Genomic DNA, 19745 nt, shown 5'->3' with positions numbered 1-19745 from the left:
AGTAGCCAGCCCTCCCCCATAGTCTCTTATATAGTAGCCAGCCCTCCCCATAGTCTCTTATATAGTAGCCAGCCCTCCCCATAGTCTCTTATATAGTAGCCAGCCCTCCCCATAGTCTCTTATATAGTAGCCAGCCCTCCCCATAGTCTCTTATATAGTAGCCAGCCCTCCCCATAGTCTCTTATATAGTAGCCAGCCCTCCCCATAGTCTCTAATATAGTAGCCAGCCCTCCCCCATAGTCTTATATAGTAGCCAGCCCTCCCCCATAGTCTGTTATATAGTAGCCAGCCCTCTCCATAGTCTCTTATATAGTAGCCAGCCCTCCCCATAGTCTATATAGTAGCCATAGTCCCCATGCTGCCATAGTATACTATATCACAGTATATGCCACCATAGTATACTATATCCCAGTATATGCCACCATAGTATATCCCAGTATATGCCACCATAGTATATCACAGTATATGCCACCATAGTATATCCCAGTATATGCCACCATAGTATATCACAGTATATTCCCCGATAGTATATCCCAGTATATGCCACCATAGTATACTATATCACAGTATATTCCCCCATAGTATATCACAGTATATTCCCCCATAGTATATCACAGTATATGCCACCATAGTATATCACAGTATATGCCACCATAGTATATCACAGTATATGCCACCATAGTATACTATATCCCAGTATATGCCACCATAGTATATCACAGTATATTTCCCCCATAGTATACTATATCACAGTATATTTCCCGATAGTATATCACAGTATATTCCCCCATAGTATACTATATCCCAGTATATGCCACCATAGTATATCCCAGTATATGCCACCATAGTATATCACAGTATATGCCCCGATAGTATATCACAGTATATGCCACCATAGTATATCCCAGTATATGCCACCATAGTATATCACAGTATATGCCACCATAGTATATCCCAGTATATGCCACCATAGTATATCCCAGTATATGCCACCATAGTATATCACAGTATATGCCACCATAGTATATCACAGTATATGCCCCCATAGTATATCCCAGTATATGCCACCATAGTATATCCCAGTATATGCCACCATAGTATATCCCAGTATATGCCACCATAGTATATCCCAGTATATGCCACCATAGTATATCACAGTATATGCCCCGATAGTATATCACAGTATATGCCACCATAGTATATCCCAGTATATGCCACCATAGTATATCACAGTATATGCCACCATAGTATATCACAGTATATGCCACCATAGTATATCACAGTATATGCCACCATAGTATATCCCAGTATATGCCACCATAGTATATCACAGTATATGCCACCATAGTATATCACAGTATATTCCCCTATAGTATATCACAGTATATGCCACCATAGTATATCCCAGTATATGCCACCATAGTATATCACAGTATATGCCACCATAGTATATCACAGTATATGCCGTGCTGCAGACACTCACAGAGGACGTTGAGGGTGATGCTGGCCCGGAGGACCGCTGGGGTCACATGATTGACGGCTTCGCAGCTTATTACGGCCTTATTATGTTCCGGCTTGACATTTATGGAAAGGAAACTTCTGGAGAGTCTTCTGTTGTTGTCCGTCTCCCAGCGGTTGTACACAACCTCATCATTCTGCACAAGAGGGAAGAGCGGAAATCTCAGATACTTCAGGAATAAAAGCAGAAAATCAGATCTGTGTAATGGCAGGTGACGGCCGGGAACAGAAACACAACTACAACCAGGCTTGGCCCGAGGGGGCCCCTCATCTCTTACCGACCAAGGAGAAGCTACATAGAGCGCCCCCCAGTGTGTAAGCTCTTGTGTCCCCCCAGTCCTCCTAGTGTGTAAGCTCTTGTGTCCCCCCAGTCCTCCTAGTCTGTAAGCTCTTTCCCCCCGTCCTCCTAGTGTGTAAGCTCCTGTCCCCCCCCAGTCCTCCTAGTCTGTAAGCTCCTGTGTCCCCCCAGTCCTCCTAGTGTGTAAGCTCTTGTGTCCCCCCAGTCCTCCTAGTCTGTAAGCTCTTTCCCCCCGTCCTCCTAGTGTGTAAGCTCCTGTCCCCCCCCAGTCCTCCTAGTCTGTAAGCTCTTGTGTCCCCCCAGTCCTCCTAGTGTGTAAGCCCTTGTGTCCCCCCCCCCAGTCCTCCTAGTGTGTAAGCTCTTGTGTCCCCCCCGGTCCTCCTAGTGTGTAAGCTCTTGTGTCCCCCCCCCCCAGTCCTCCTAGTGTGTAAGCTCCTGTGTCCCCCCGGTCCTCCTAGTGTGTAAGCTCTTGTGTCCCCCCAGTCCTCCTAGTGTGTAAGCTCCTGTCCCCCCCAGTCCTCCTAGTGTGTAAGCTTTTGTGTCCCCCCAGTCCTCCTAGTGTGTAAGCTCTTGTGTCCCCCCAGTCCTCCTAGTCTGTAAGCTCCTATGTTCCCCCCAGTCCTCCTAGTGTGTAAGCTCTTGTGTCCCCCCCAGTCCTAGTGTGTAAGCTTTTGTGTCCCCCCAGTCCTCCTAGTGTGTAAGCTCTTGTGTCCCCCCAGTCCTCCTAGTGTGTAAGCTCCTGTGTCCCCCCAGTCCTCCTAGTGTGTAAGCTCTTGTGTCCCCCCCCCGGTCCTCCTAGTGTGTAAGCTCTTGTGTCCCCCCGGTCCTCCTAGTGTGTAAGCTCTTGTGTCCCCCCCCCCCCCGGTCCTCCTAGTGTGTAAGCTCCTGTGTCCCCCCCCCAGTCCTCCTAGTGTGTAAGCTCTTGTGTCCCCCCCAGTCCTCCTAGTGTGTAAGCTCCTGTGTCCCCCCGGTCCTCCTAGTCTGTAAGCTCTTGTGTCCCCCCAGTCCTCCTAGTGTGTAAGCTCTGGTGTTCCCCCGGTCCTCCTAGTGTGTAAGCTCCTGTGTCCCCCCACTCCTCCTAGTGTGTAAGCTCTTGTGTCCCCCCAGTCCTCCTAGTGTGTAAGCTCTTGTGTCCCCCCCCCAGTCCTCCTAGTGTGTAAGCTCCTGTGTCTCCCCAGTCCTCCTAGTGTGTAAGCTCTTGTGTCCCCCCCCGGTCCTCCTAGTGTGTAAGCTCCTGTGTCCCCCCAGTCCTCCTAGTGTGTAAGCTCTTGTGTACCCCCGGTCCTCCTAGTGTGTAAGCTCGTGTTTGGCCCCCTGCGCTGCAGAATCTGTTGGTGCTATACTAATGCAAGTAATTAAATAAAACATATAAAAGACAATGTCAGAAATGGAGAGGCCCTTTAATGGGTCCTGTGACCGCGGTGACTCCGGAGGACTCACTTTTAACCACTGCAGAGTTGCCAAAGGATTTCCACTATGAGAGGTACAGGTAAGCCGCAGGGTCTCCTCAGACTTGACGGAGGGTCCTTCATAACCATGAATGGTCGGAACATCTGGGGGGACTATAGGTGGGAACCAGGAAAAAACAGTCATGAGCTTAAAGGGGTACCACAATAGAGGCGGCCATCTTGTCTTCTAGTCTGACTAATTTAGATGTCTATGAAAGTGAAGACCCCTCCCAAAGACCAAAGCGTCCAATGAGCACTCTGCACACTGTGTGGTGGATCTGCTGGAACAATGTTCACCCATGTGGGATGCAGAAGCTTCGAGTCATGGAGAGTGGGGTAGTGGATGGGAGTGGTCGGAGTTTGGTGACCAGCCAGGCTAAGCCCTGTCCCATTGCCCACCCCTGGTTCACCATCTTCGGGCCTGGTCAGTTATGATCAGATGGGTGTTAGGCGGTGAGTATGATGGTGCGGTAGAGTGTTTCCTCACACAGCACATTCATGGTGAAGCTCACGGTCAGAGGCGTCTGAAGAGCCGGATTTAGAGCAGCGCAGACTAGTAGTCGTCCATGGTCTGTACTCTGTGGGGTGACCCTGTGGGTGGAGAGAATCGGCCATGTTACTTATGGAGATGGGGGCTTGGTAACCTGACTCATCTTCTTTGAAGTCTGATGGAATAAGGTGGCCAGTATGATCTGTGCTCACAGAGGTCAGTGGGCTGAGAGCGGTGCCCATGGCGGTGCCCTGTATGTAATATTGCCCTAACAGATGGAGCTCACACTCACGTGGCTGTGGACTCTGTGGTCTCCAGTTTGTTGATGGATCCAGGCTGATTACTGGATGATGCTGACACCTCTGCTCCACCTATGTGTAACAGCAACACATTATATTAGTATATCAGTCCCCCGCCACCATGATCATCCCCGGAGGCTCCTACGTACTCTTGGTGATGGTCAGTGTAGCCGCCGGTTTGGCATTGAGGACACTACAGGTGACTGGATACTCCACGCCATAGACCCACGTGACAGAACTTCCCGCCACATATTCCTTGAATACCGGAGCTTCTGGGGGGACTGGAAGGGAACAATAACCGGTCACACAACACGGAGAGAACATACGATACAGAAAGACGCTGAGCAGGGATCATGTAATAACACAGAACACACAATACAACAGGGGGGGCAGATATATGACACAGAACATACAATACAACAGGGGGGGGCAGATATATGACACAGAACACACAATACAACAGGGGGGCAGATATATGACACAGAACACACAATACAACAGGGGGGCAGATAAATGACACAGAACACACAATACAACAGGGGGGCAGATAAATGACACAGAACATACAATACAACAGGGGGGCAGATATATGACACAGAACATACAATATAACCGGGGGTGGGGGCAGATATATAACACAGAACATACAATATAACGGGGGGGGGGGGGGGCAGATATATAACACAGAACATACAATATAACAGGGGGGCAGATATATGACACAGAATATACAATATAACAGGGGGGGCAGATATATGACACAGAACATACAATATAACCGGGGGGGCAGATATATGACACAGAACATACAATATAACCGGGGGGGCAGATATATGACACAGAACATACAATATAACGGGGGGGGGGCAGATATATGACACAGAACATACAATATAACGGGGGGGGGGGCAGATATATAACACAGAACACACAATACAACAGGGGGGGCAGATATATGACACAGAACATACAATATAACGGGGGGGGGGCAGATATATGACACAGAACATACAATATAACAGGGGGGGGCAGATATATGACACAGAACATACAATATAACAGGGGGGGGGCAGATATATGACACAGAACATACAATATAACGGGGGGGGGGGCAGATATATGACACAGAACATACAATATAACGGGGGGGGGGGGGCAGATATATGACACAGAACATACAATATAACAGGGGGGGGGCAGATATATGACACGGAACATACAATATAACAGGGGGGGGGCAGATATATGACACAGAACATACAATATAACCGGGGGGGGGCAGATATATGACACAGAACATACAATATTAAAGGGGGGCAGATATATGACACAGAACATACAATATAACGGGGGGGGCAGATATATGACACAGAACATACAATATAACCGGGGGTGGGGGCAGATATATAACACAGAACATACAATATAACGGGGGGGGGGGGGGGGGGCAGATATATGACACAGAACATACAATATAACGGGGGGGGGGAGGGCAGATATATGACACAGAACATACAATATAACAGGGGGGGGGGGGGCAGATATATGACACAGAACATACAATATAACGGGGGGGGGGGGGGGGGCAGATATATGACACAGAACATAAAATATAACGGGGGGGGGGGGGGGCAGATATATGACACAGAACAAAAAAAATAACGGGGGGGGGGGGGGGCAGATATATGACACAGAACATACAATATAACGGGGGGGGGGGGGGGGGGGCAGAAATATGACACAGAACATACAATATAACGGGGGGGGGGGGGGGCAGATATATGACACAGAACATACAATATAACGGGGGGGGGGGGGGGCAGATATATGACACAGAACATACAATATAACGGGGGGGGGGGGGCAGATATATGACACAGAACATACAATATAACGGGGGGGGGGGGGGCAGATATATGACACAGAACATACAATATAACGGGGGGGGGGAGGGCAGATATATGACACAGAACATACAATATAACAGGGGGGGGGCAGATATATGACACAGAACATACAATATAACGAGGGGGGGGCAGATATATGACACAGAACATACAATATAACAGGGGGGGGCAGATATATGACACAGAACATACAATACAACAGGGGGGGGCAGATATATGACACAGAACATACAATACAACAGGGGGGGGCAGATATATGACACAGAACATACAATATAACAGGGGGGGGGCAGATATATGACACAGAACATACAATATAACAGGGGGGCAGATATATAACACAGAACATACAATATAACTGGGGGGCAGATATATGACACAGAACATACAATATAACCGGGGGTGGGGGCAGATATATAACACAGAACATACAATATAACCGGGGGTGGGGGCAGATATATAACACAGAACATACAATATAACAGGGGGGGCAGATATATAACACAGAACATACAATATAACCGGGGGGGGGGGGCAGATATATGACACAGAATATACAATATAACGGGGGGGGGGCAGATATATGACACAGAACATACAATATAACAGGGGGGGCAGATATATGACACAGAACATACAATATAACGGGGGGGGGGGGGGGGGGTAGATATATGACACAGAACATACAATATAACAGGGGGGGCAGATATATGACACAGAATATACAATATAACAGGGGGGGCAGATATATGACACAGAATATACAATATAATGGGGGGGGGCAGATATATGACACAGAACATACAATATAACAGGGGGGGGGGGCAGATATATGACACAGAACATACAATATAACAGGGGGGGGGCAGATATATGACACAGAACATACAATATAACAGGGGGGGCAGATATATGACACAGAACATACAATATAACCGGGGGGCAGATATATGACACAGAATATACAATATAACAGGGGGGGGGGCAGATATATGACACAGAACATACAATATAACGGGGGGGGGGGGAGGGCAGATATATGACACAGAACATACAATATAACAGGGGGGGGGCAGATATATGACACAGAACATACAATATAACAGGGGGGGGGGGAGGGCAGATATATGACACAGAACATACAATATAACAGGGGGGGGGGGCAGATATATGACACAGAACATACAATATAACGGGGGGGGGGGGGGGAGGGCAGATATATGACACAGAACATACAATATAACGGGGGGGGGGGGCAGATATATGACACAGAACATACAATATAACGGGGGGGGGGGGCAGATATATGACACAGAACATACAATATAACGGGGGGGGGGGAGGGCAGATATATGACACAGAACATACAATATAACAGGGGGGGGGGCAGATATATGACACAGAACATACAATATAACAGGGGGGGGGCAGATATATGACACAGAACATACAATATAACAGGGGGGGGCAGATATATGACACAGAACATACAATATAACAGGGGGGCAGATATATGACACAGAACATACAATATAACAGGGGGGGGGGCAGATATATGACACAGAACATACAATATAACAGGGGGGGGGGCAGATATATGACACAGAACATACAATATAACCGGGGGGCAGATATATGACACAGAACATACAATATAACTGGGGGGCAGATATATGACACAGAACATACAATATAACAGGGGGGGGAGATATATGACACAGAACATACAATATAACAGGGGGGGGCAGATATATGACACAGAACATACAATATAACAGGGGGGGCAGATATATGACACAGAACATACAATATAACAGGGGGGGCAGATATATGACACAGAATATACAATATTGTGGCGGCTCAGGGCACCTACTTAGCACGGTGAGTATTGCAGCATATGACATGATCCCCATGCTGACCTCCGACCTCCCCACTTGGCAGTGGTACTGTGCGTCATCTGACAGCTCGCAGCGCTCAATGCGCAGGTTATACTCCCCTGAGGGGTAAATGATTACACAGATGGGATAAGAGGATAATAATAATGACGGCCGGCACAGCTGGTGAGGATGAGAGGCAGACATATAGCAGGGCGCAGTACACACACAGAGGGTGAGAGGCAGACATATAGCAGGGCGCAGTACACACACAGAGGGTGAGAGGCAGACATATAGCAGGGCACAGCTGGTGAGGATAAGAGGCAGACATATAGCAGGGCGCAGTACACACACAGAGGGTGAGAGGCAGACATATAGCAGGGCGCAGTACACACAGAGGATGAGAGGCAGACATATAGCAGGGCGCAGTACACACAGAGGATGAGAGGCAGACATATAGCAGGGTGCAGTACACACAGAGGGTGAGAGGCCGACATATAGCAGGGTGCAGTACACACTTAGGGTGAGAGGCAGACATATAGCAGGGCACAGTACACACACACACAGAGGGTGAGAGGCAGACATATAGCAGGGCGCAGTACACACACACACAGAGGGTGAGAGGCAGACATATAGCAGGGCGCAGTAAACACACAGAGGGTGAGAGGCAGACATATAGCAGGGCGCAGTACACACAGAGGGTGAGAGGCATACATATAGCAGGGCGCAGTACACACACAGAGGGTGAGAGGCAGACATATAGCAGGGCGCAGTACACACAGAGGGTGAGAGGCAGACATATAGCAGGGCACAGTACACACACACACAGAGGGTGAGAGGCAGACATATAGCAGGGCGCAGTACACACAGAGGGTGAGAGGCAGACATATAGCAGGGCGCAGTACACACACAGAGGGTGAGAGGCAGACATATAGCAGGGCGCAGTACACACACAGAGGGTGAGAGGCAGACATATAGCAGGGCGCAGTACACAGAGGGTGAGAGGCAGACATATAGCAGGGCGCAGTACACACAGAGGATGAGAGGCAGACATATAGCAGGGTGCAGTACACACACACAGAGGGTGAGAGGCAGACATATAGCAGGGTGCAGTACACACAGGGTGAGAGGCAGACATATAGCAGGGCGCAGTACACACACAGGGTGAGAGGCAGACATATAGCAGGGCACAGTACACAGAGGGTGAGAGGCAGACATATAGCAGGGCGCAGTACACACACAAAGGGTGAGAGGCAGACATATAGCAGGGCGCAGTACACACAGAGGATGAGAGGCAGACATATAGCAGGGCACAGTACACACACAAAGGGTGAGATTCAGACATATAGCAGGGCGCAGTACACAGAGGGTGAGAGGCAGACATATAGCAGGGCGCAGTACACACAGAGGGTGAGAGGCAGACATATAGCAGGGCGCAGTACACACAGGGTGAGAGGCAGACATATAGCAGGGCGCAGTACACACACAGAGGGTGAGAGGCAGACATATAGCAGGGCATATAGCAGGGCGTAGTACACACACAAAGGGTGAGAGGCAGACATATAGCAGGGCGCAGTACACACAGAGGGTGAGAGGCAGACATATAGCAGGGCGCAGTACACACACAGAGGGTGAGAGGCAGACATATAGCAGGGCGCAGTACACACAGAGGATGAGAGGCAGACATATAGCAGGGCGCAGTACACACACAGAGGGTGAGAGGCAGACATATAGCAGGGCGCAGTACACACAGAGGGTGAGAGGCAGACATATAGCAGGGCGCAGTACACACAGAGGATGAGAGGCAGACATATAGCAGGGCTCAGTACACACACAGAGGATGAGAGGCAGACATATAGCAGGGCGCAGTACACACACAGAGGGTGAGAGGCAGACATATAGCAGGGCGCAGTACACACACACAGGGTGAGAGGCAGACATATAGCAGGGTGCAGTACACACACAGAGGGTGAGAGGCAGACATATAGCAGGGCGCAGTACACACAGAGGATGAGAGGCAGACATATAGCAGGGCGTAGTACACACACAGAGGGTGAGAGGCAGACATATAGCAGGGCGCAGTACACACACAGAGGGTGAGAGGCAGACATATAGCAGGGCGCAGTACACACAGAGGGTGAGAGGCCGACATATAGCAGGGCGCAGTACACACAGAGGATGAGAGGCAGACATATAGCAGGGCGCAGTACACACACACAGGGTGAGAGGCAGACATATAGCAGGGCGCAGTACACACAGAGGGTGAGAGGCCGACATATAGCAGGGCACAGTACACAGAGGGTGAGAGGCCGACATATAGCAGGGCGCAGTACACACACAGAGGGTGAGAGGCAGACATATAGCAGGGCGCAGTACACACACAGGGTGAGAGGCCGACATATAGCAGGGCGCAGTACACAGAGGGTGAGAGGCAGACATATAGCAGGGCGCAGTACACACACAGAGGGTGAGAGGCAGACATATAGCAGGGCGCAGTACACACACAGGGTGAGAGGCAGACATATAGCAGGGTGCAGTACACACACAGAGGGTGAGAGGCAGACATATAGCAGGGCGCAGTACACACAGAGGATGAGAGGCAGACATATAGCAGGGCGCAGTACACACACAGAGGGTGAGAGGCAGACATATAGCAGGGCGCAGTACACACAGAGGGTGAGAGGCAGACATATAGCAGGGCGCAGTACACAGAGGGTGAGAGGCCGACATATAGCAGGGCGCAGTACACACAGAGGGTGAGAGGCAGACATATAGCAGGGCGCAGTACACACAGAGGATGAGAGGCAGACATATAGCAGGGCGCAGTACACACAGAGGATGAGAGGCAGACATATAGCAGGGCGCAGTACACACACAGAGGGTGAGAGGCAGACATATAGCAGGGCGCAGTACACACACAGAGGGTGAGAGGCAGACATATAGCAGGGTGCAGTACACACAGAGGGTGAGAGGCCGACATATAGCAGGGCGCAGTACACACACACAGAGGGTGAGAGGCAGACATATAGCAGGGCACAGTACACAGAGGGTGAGAGGCAGACATATAGCAGGGCGCAGTACACACACAAAGGGTGAGAGGCAGACATATAGCAGGGCGCAGTACACACAGAGGGTGAGAGGCCGACATATAGCAGGGTGCAGTACACACACACAGAGGGTGAGAGGCAGACATATAGCAGGGCGCAGTACACACAGAGGGTGAGAGGCAGACATATAGCAGGGCGCAGTACACAGAGGGTGAGAGGCAGACATATAGCAGGGCGCAGTACACACAGAGGGTGAGAGGCAGACATATAGCAGGGCGCAGTACACAGAGGGTGAGAGGCAGACATATAGCAGGGCGCAGTACACACACAGAGGGTGAGAGGCAGACATATAGCAGGGCCCAGTACACACACACAGAGGGTGAGAGGCAGACATATAGCACGGCTGTATCACCCTCTTCACTCTCCGTATAGATTTGTTCCTGTTTTCAAATCTAAAAGTAACTTATCAAGACGGAAGTATACTCTATTCTCCTCTGTCAAGTATCTTCACAGTAAACAAGATTATATTCATTGTATTGTAATCACATCTTCCTTGGAGGGTGACTACTCCACTCCGGACCACCGTGATAATTGCCCAAGGGACCCCACAACAGCCCGGCAGGCAGTGGCGTAGATACAGCGGTCGCCGCTACCAAGAAAGGGACCGCGAGGCGCCCCCCTTGTTACAGCACTGACCCCCTGCCATTCCCTCTTGTGATCGCAAGCAAAACCCTGACGGGCCGCCAGCTAACGCGCGGCTCCCGGCTCCCCGGCTGTGTCCCGTCCCCGGCAGCACACGCACCAGTGACCTCAGTGTGTGATGGTACTTCTGGCGCAGGGAGCGTCTATAACAAGCGCCCCCTGAGCCGGAAGTAACATCCCCGCCGCACACAGAGCTCACTGGTGCGTGTGCTGCCAGGGACGGGACAGAGACGGGGAGACGGGAGCCGAGCGTCCCCCGACAGCCAGACCGAGGAGAAGACAGGAGGAGAGAGAGACGCAGAGGGAGGGCGAGTTGTCAGGTGAGTTGTTTTTTGTTTTATTTTTTTGCACAGGGCCATCTATAAGGGGGATACATGGGGGCCATCTATAAGGGGGATACATTGGGGGCCATCTATTAGGGAGATAACATGGGGGCATCTATAAGGGGGATACATTGGGGGCCATCTATTAGGGAGATAACATGGGGGCATCTATAAGGGGGATAACATGGGAGACATCTATAAGGAAGATAACAGGGGGCATCTATAAGGGGGACAATATGGGGGCCATCTATTAGGGAGATAACATGGGGGTCATCTATAAGGGGGAAACATTGGGGGCCATCTATAAGGGGGATACATGGGGGCCATCTATAAGGGGGAAACATTGGGGGCCATCTATAAGGGGGAAACATTGGGGGCCATCTATTAGGGAGATAACATGGGGGCATCTATAAGGGGGATAACATGGGGGCATCTATAAGGGAGATAACATGGGGGCAGCTATAAGGGAGATAACATGGGCGGCCATCTATAAGGGAGATAACATGGGGAGCCATCTATAAGGGAGATAACATGGGGAGCCATCTATAAGGGAGATAACAGAGGAATCTATAAGGGGGATAACATGGGGCCATCTACAAGGGAGATAACATAGAGGAATCTATAAGGGAGATAACATGTAGGGACCATCTATAAGGGGGATAACATGGAGGCATCTATAAGGGGATAACATGGGGGGCATCTATAAGGGAGATAACATGGGGGGCATCTATAAGGAAGATAACATGGGGGGCATCTATAAGGAAGATAACATGGGGGGCCATCTATAAGGGGGATAACATGGTTGACATCTATAAGGGAGATAACATGTAGGGACCATCTATAAGGGAGATAACATGTAGGGACCATCTATAAGGGGGATAACATGGGGGACATCTATAAGTAAGATAACATGGGGGACATCTATAAGAGGGATAACATGGGGGCCATCTACAAGGGGGATAACATGGGGGGCATCTATAAGGGGGATAACATGGGGGCCTCTATAAGGGAGATAACATGTAGGGACCATCTATAAGGGGGATAACATGGGGGGCATCTATAAGGGGGATAACATGGAGGCATCTATAAGGGAGATAACATGGGGGACATCTATAAGGGAGATAACATGGGGAGCCATCTATAAGGGGGATAACATGGAGGCATCTATAAGGGGGATAACATGGGGGGCATCTATAAGGGGATAACATGGGGGGCATCTATAAGGGGGATAACATGGGGGGCATCTATAAGGGGGATAACATGGGGGGCATCTATAAGGAAGATAACATGGGGGGCATCTATAAGGAGGATAACATGTAGGGACCATCTATAAGGGGGATAACATGGGGAGCATCTATAAGGGGGATTACATGGTGGGCATCTATAAGGGAGATAACATGGGGGACATCTATAAGGGAGATAACATGGGGGCATCTATAAGGGGGATAACATGGGGGTGCATCTATAAGGGGGATAACATGGAGGCATCTACAAGGGAGATAACATAGAGGAATCTATAAGGGAGATAACATGTAGGGACCATCTATAAGGGGGATAACATGGGGGGCATCTATAAGGGAGATAACATGGGGGGCATCTATAAGGAAGATAACATGGGGGGCATCTATAAGGGAGATAACATGGGGGGCATCTATAAGGAAGATAACATGGGGGGCATCTATAAGGAAGATAACATGGGGGACATCTATAAGGGGGATAACATGGGGGCCATCTACAAGGGGGATAACATGGGGGCATCTATAAGGGAGATAACATGGGGGACATCTATAAGGGGGATAACATGGGGGCCATCTACAAGGGGGATAACATGGGGGGCATCTATAAGGGGGATAACATGGGGAGCCATCTATAAGGGAGATAACATGTAGGGACCATCTATAAGGGGGATAACATGGGGGCATCTATAAGGGGGATAACATGGAGGCATCTATAAGGGAGATAACATGGGGGACATCTATAAGGGAGATAACATGGGGAGCCATCTATAAGGGGGATAACATGTAGGGACCATCTATAAGGGGGATAACATGGGGAGCATCTATAAGGGGGATAACATGGGGGACATCTATAAGGGGGATAACATGGAGGCATCTATAAGGGGGATAACATGTAGGGACCATCTATAAGGGGGATAACATGGGGGGCATCTATAAGGGAGATAACATGGGGGGCATCTATAAGGAAGATAACATGGGGGGCATCTATAAGGGGGATAACATGGGGGCATCTATAAGGAAGATAACATGGGGGGCATCTATAAGGAAGATAACATGGGGGCATCTATAAGGGAGATAACATGTAGGGACCATCTATAAGGGGGATAACATGGGGAGCATCTATAAGGGGGATAACATGGGGAGCATCTATAAGGGGGATTACATGGTGGGCATCTATAAGGGGATAACATGGGGGACATCTATAAGGGGGATAACATGGGGGACATCTATAAGGGGGATAACATGGGGGGCATCTACAAGGGAGATAACATAGAGGAATCTATAAGGGAGATAACATGTAGGGACCATCTATTAGGGAGATAACATGGGGGGCATCTATAAGGGAGATAACATGGGGGGGCATCTATAAGGAAGATAACATGGGGAGCCATCTATAAGGGGGATAACATGGGGAGCCATCTATAAGGGGGACAATATGGGGGGCATCTATAAGGGGGATAACATGGGGGCATCTATAAGGAAGATAACATGGGGGACATCTATAAGGGAGATAACATGGGGGCATCTATAAGGGAGATAACATAGAGGAATCTATAAGGGGGATAACATGGGGGGCATCTATAAGGGAGATAACATGGGGGCATCTATAAGGAAGATAACATGGGGGACATCTATAAGGGAGATAACATGGGGGGCCATCTACAAGGGAGATAACATGGGGGACATCTATAAGGGAGATAACATAGAGGAATCTATAAGGGAGATAACATGGGGGACATCTATAAGGGAGATAACATGGGGGGCATCTATAAGGGAGATAACATGGGGGGCATCTATAAGGGAGATAACATGGGGCCATCTACAAGGGAGATAACATGGGAGCCATCTATAATGGGGATAACATGGGGAGCCATCTATAAGGGGGATAACATGGGGGCATCTATAAGGGAGATAACATGGGGGACATCTATAAGGGAGATAACATGTAGGGACCATCTATAAGGGGGATAACATGGGGAGCATCTATAAGGGGGGTAACATGGGGGGCATCTATAAGGGAGATAACATGGGGGGTGTATGCAATAGGGCATGTACTATAGTGGACCACACAGAAGGGGGCATATACTATAAGGGGGTCACATACAGTCAGCCTACCCACTAAACAAGGGTGTAAAGGGGCCAATACAGATGTGCAGTGTGTATAGAGATGAGGAGCCTAATATGTCTCTCTGGCAGAGTCTGTGGATTCGTGGCTCGGAGAAGTTCTCATAACGGCCCAGGACGGATGGAGAAGATGAAAAGGGAAGAACTCCGATCAGAGAAGACGTCCCCTGTGAGCCACTAAATCTATCTGCACTGTAACGTATATAGTGTACAGAACCTGTGTAAAGCTGGGTACCTCTATATGACTGGATGAGGTGGTGTTAGTCAGTAGCAGAAGTGGGGTTAGTCAGTATGTGGTGGTATTATACAGTAGCAGCGGTGGTGTAAGTCAGTATGTGGTGGTATTAGCCAGTAGCAGCGGTGGTGTTAGTATGTGGTGTTATTATTCAGTAGCAGCGGTGGGGTTAGTCAGTATGTGGTGGTATTATTCAGTAGCAGCGGTGGTGTTAGTCAGTATGTGGTGGTACAATTCAGTAGCAGCAATGGTGTTAGTCAGTATGTGGTGGTTTTAGTCAGTAGCAGAAGTGGGGTTAGTCAGTATGTGGTGGTATTAGTCAATAGCAGCGGTGGTGTCAGTCAGTATGTGGTGGTATTATTCAGTAGCAGCAGTGGTATTAGTATGTGGTGGTATTATTCAGTAGCAGCGGTGGGGTTAGTCAGTATGTGGTGGTATTAGTCAGTAGCAGCAGTGGTATTAGTCAGTAGCAGCAGTGGTGTTAGTCAGTATGTGGTGGTGTTAGTCAGTAGCAGCGGTGGTGTTACTATGTGGTGGTACAATTCAGTAGCAGGAGACATTAGCTATGTCCCTGCCGGCAGGTCACTGTCCACAGGGGAAAAGGTATAGCCGTCCCACTAGAAATAAAATCAGGTGTGTCAGCATACCTGTGTGCCAAACCGGCACTGGCATCGCAGCAAATAACCCCCTGGCAGGGCTATACCTGGGCCAACCACTACACCAGTGGAGTTCCATCTAACTTGTGTCCGGCCGTCTGTCCCTGCTCACCGGCAGGGCAATCACCACATTATAGAAGACTCTCCACACTCCATACTGAGAGGAAAGTAGATCCCCTGTGCCAGGCGAGAACCTGTCCCTTCCGCTAAGTCATAGTGATACGTCCAAAAGGGAAAGAAAAAAGACGAGTTCAGAAAACATTTAGAGGAAAATCACTCTAAGTCACTTGTTAATATTGTAGGTTGGCTCTAAAGATTGTTGTGTTTTTGTGTCCACCTTTGTGGGAGATCTTACCTTTTTGGGGGTCTCCACTCATGCTGTAACGAGGGAATCCCGGAATCTTCCTATCAGGCCCCAGTAGGAGTCCATCCTTAACCCACTGCACGGTGCCGGAGGCGTGCTCCACCTCACACACCAGCACCTGTGTGGACCCCTGCACTGCTGTCACATTATCCGGCTGGACGCGGAACACCTGCTGGACACCGGCCGTGCCTGCGGGAGAACGACAGGAGAAGCTGAAGATTGCTTGCACTGTATGCAAGGTGTGACCTAAGTCATGGCCCTCTGAACCGCCCTCTCCAACCCCGCCCTCACACTCCAACACCGCCCCCTACACCCCAACACCGCCCCCTACACCCCAACACCGCCCTCTACACCCCAACACCGCCCTCTAAACCGCAACACCGCCCCTACACCCCAACACCGCCCTCTACACCCCAACACCGCCCTCTACACCCCAACACCGCCCTCTACACCCCAACACCGCCCTCTACACCCCAACACCGCCATCTACACCCCAACACCGCCCTCTAAACCGCAACACCGCCCTCTAAACCGCAACACCGCCCCTACACCCCAACACCGCCCCTACACCCCAACACAGCCCCCTACACCCCAACCCCACCCCTACACCCCAACACCGCCCTCTACACCCCAACACCGGCCTCTACACCCCAACACCGGCCTCTACACCCCAACACCGGCCTCTACACCCCAACACCGGCCTCTGCACCCCAACACCGCCCTCTGCATCCCAACACCGCCCTCTACACCCCAACACCGCCCTCTACACCCCAACACCGGCCTCTACACCCCAACACCGGCCTCTGCATCCCAACACCGGCCTCTGCATCCCAACACCGGCCTCTGCATCCCAACACCGGCCTCTGCATCCCAACACCGGCCTCTGCACCCCAACACCGGCCTCTGCACCCCAACACCGGCCTCTGCACCCCAACACCACCCTCTAAACTGCAACACCGTCCTCTGCACCTCAACACTCATGCTCTAACAAGGGAATCCCAGAATCTTCCTATCAGGCCCCAGTAGGAGTCCATCCTTAACCCACTGCACAGTGCCGGAGGCGTGCTCCACCTCACACACCAGCACCTGTGTGGACCCCTGCACTGCCGTCACATTATCCGGCTGGACGCGGAACACCTGCTGGACACCGGCCGTGCCTGCGGGAGAACGACAGGAGAAGCTGAAGATTGCTTGCACTGTATGCAAGGTGTGACCTAAGTCATGGCCCTCTGAACCGCCCTCTCCAACCCCGCCCTCACACTCCAACACCGCCCCCTACACCCCAACACCGCCCCCTACACCCCAACACCGCCCTCTACACCCCAACACCGCCCTCTAAACCGCAACACCGCCCCTACACCCCAACACCGCCCTCTACACCCCAACACCGCCCTCTACACCCCAACACCGCCCTCTACACCCCAACACCGCCCTCTACACCCCAACACCGCCCTCTACACCCCAACACCGCCATCTACACCCCAACACCGCCCTCTAAACCGCAACACCGCCCTCTAAACCGCAACACCGCCCCTACACCCCAACACCGCCCCTACACCCCAACACAGCCCCCTACACCCCAACCCCGCCCCTACACCCCAACACCGCCCTCTACACCCCAACACCGGCCTCTACACCCCAACACCGGCCTCTACACCCCAACACCGGCCTCTACACCCCAACACCGGCCTCTGCACCCCAACACCGCCCTCTGCATCCCAACACCGCCCTCTGCATCCCAACACCGCCCTCTACACCCCAACACCGGCCTCTACACCCCAACACCGGCCTCTACACCCCAACACCGGCCTCTACACCCCAACACCGGCCTCTGCATCCCAACACCGGCCTCTGCATCCCAACACCGGCCTCTGCATCCCAACACCGGCCTCTGCATCCCAACACCGGCCTCTGCACCCCAACACCGGCCTCTGCACCCCAACACCGGCCTCTGCACCCCAACACCACCCTCTAAACTGCAACACCGTCCTCTGCACCTCAACACTCATGCTCTAACAAGGGAATCCCAGAATCTTCCTATCAGGCCCCAGTAGGAGTCCATCCTTAACCCACTGCACAGTGCCGGAGGCGTGCTCCACCTCACACACCAGCACCTGTGTGGACCCCTGCACTGCCGTCACATTATCCGGCTGGACGCGGAACACCTGCTGGACACCGGCCGTGCCTGCGGGAGAACGACAGGAGAAGCTGAAGATTGCTTGCACTGTATGCAAGGTGTGACCTAAGTCATGGCCCTCTGAACCGCCCTCTCCAACATCGCCCTCTACACCCCAACACCGCCCTCTACACCCCTGTGTGGACCCCTGCACTGCCGTCACATTATCCGGCTGGACGCGGAACACCTGCTGGACACCAAGGACCGGACAATAAACCACTGGACACCGGGGACCGGACAATAAACCACTGGACACCGGGGACCGGGCACTAAACCACTGGACACCGGGGACCGGACAATAAACCACTGGACACCGGGGACCGGACAATAAACCACTACATATATATTTTACTACACATATACTATATATACTAATACTACACATATACTATACTATATATACTAATACTACACATATACTATACTATATATACTAATACTACACATATACTATACTATATATACTAATACTACACATATACTATATATACTAATGCTACACATATATACACTATATATACTAATACTACACATATACTATATATACTAATGCTACACATATACTATATATACTAATGCTACACATATACTATATATACTAATACTACACATATACTATATATACTAATACTACACATATACTATACTATACTATACTATACATATACTACACTACACATATACTATACTATATATACTAATGCTACACATATACTATACTATATATACTAATGCTACACATCTACTATATATACTAATGCTACACATATACTATATATACTAATGCTACACATATACTATATATACTAATGCTACACATATACTATATATACTAATGCTACACATATACTATATATACTAATACTACACATCTACTATATATACTAATGCTACACATATACTATATATACTAATGCTACACATATACTATATATACTAATGCTACACATATACTACACTACACATATACTATACATACTAATACTACACATATACTATATATACTAATACTACACATATACTATATATACTAATGCTACACATAT

At 50.1% G+C, this 19745-nt stretch overlaps 1 protein-coding gene across 1 annotated transcript in view; it reads right to left on the bottom strand.

The window, feature by feature from the left end:
* NPHS1 (NPHS1 adhesion molecule, nephrin) overlaps positions 1–18532 on the bottom strand; it is an 83367-nt gene extending 64835 nt beyond the window's left edge. The window contains exons 1-9 of the mRNA XM_069946821.1: positions 18373–18532; positions 17513–17680; positions 16515–16712; positions 7834–7956; positions 4203–4334; positions 4047–4125; positions 3752–3855; positions 3257–3378; positions 1484–1655 (exon numbers count right to left, since the gene is read on the bottom strand). Coding sequence (XP_069802922.1) covers positions 1484–1655; positions 3257–3378; positions 3752–3855; positions 4047–4125; positions 4203–4334; positions 7834–7956; positions 16515–16712; positions 17513–17680; positions 18373–18532 — 1258 coding nt within the window. The remainder of the gene's footprint in view (positions 1–1483; positions 1656–3256; positions 3379–3751; positions 3856–4046; positions 4126–4202; positions 4335–7833; positions 7957–16514; positions 16713–17512; positions 17681–18372) is intronic.
* Positions 18533–19745: the final 1213 nt, after the last annotated feature.

The sequence above is a fragment of the Dendropsophus ebraccatus genome, chromosome 12, assembly GCF_027789765.1.
Source record: "Dendropsophus ebraccatus isolate aDenEbr1 chromosome 12, aDenEbr1.pat, whole genome shotgun sequence".
NCBI lineage: Eukaryota > Metazoa > Chordata > Amphibia > Anura > Hylidae > Dendropsophus > Dendropsophus ebraccatus.
This window is presented reverse-complemented; position numbering and strand designations above follow the sequence as displayed.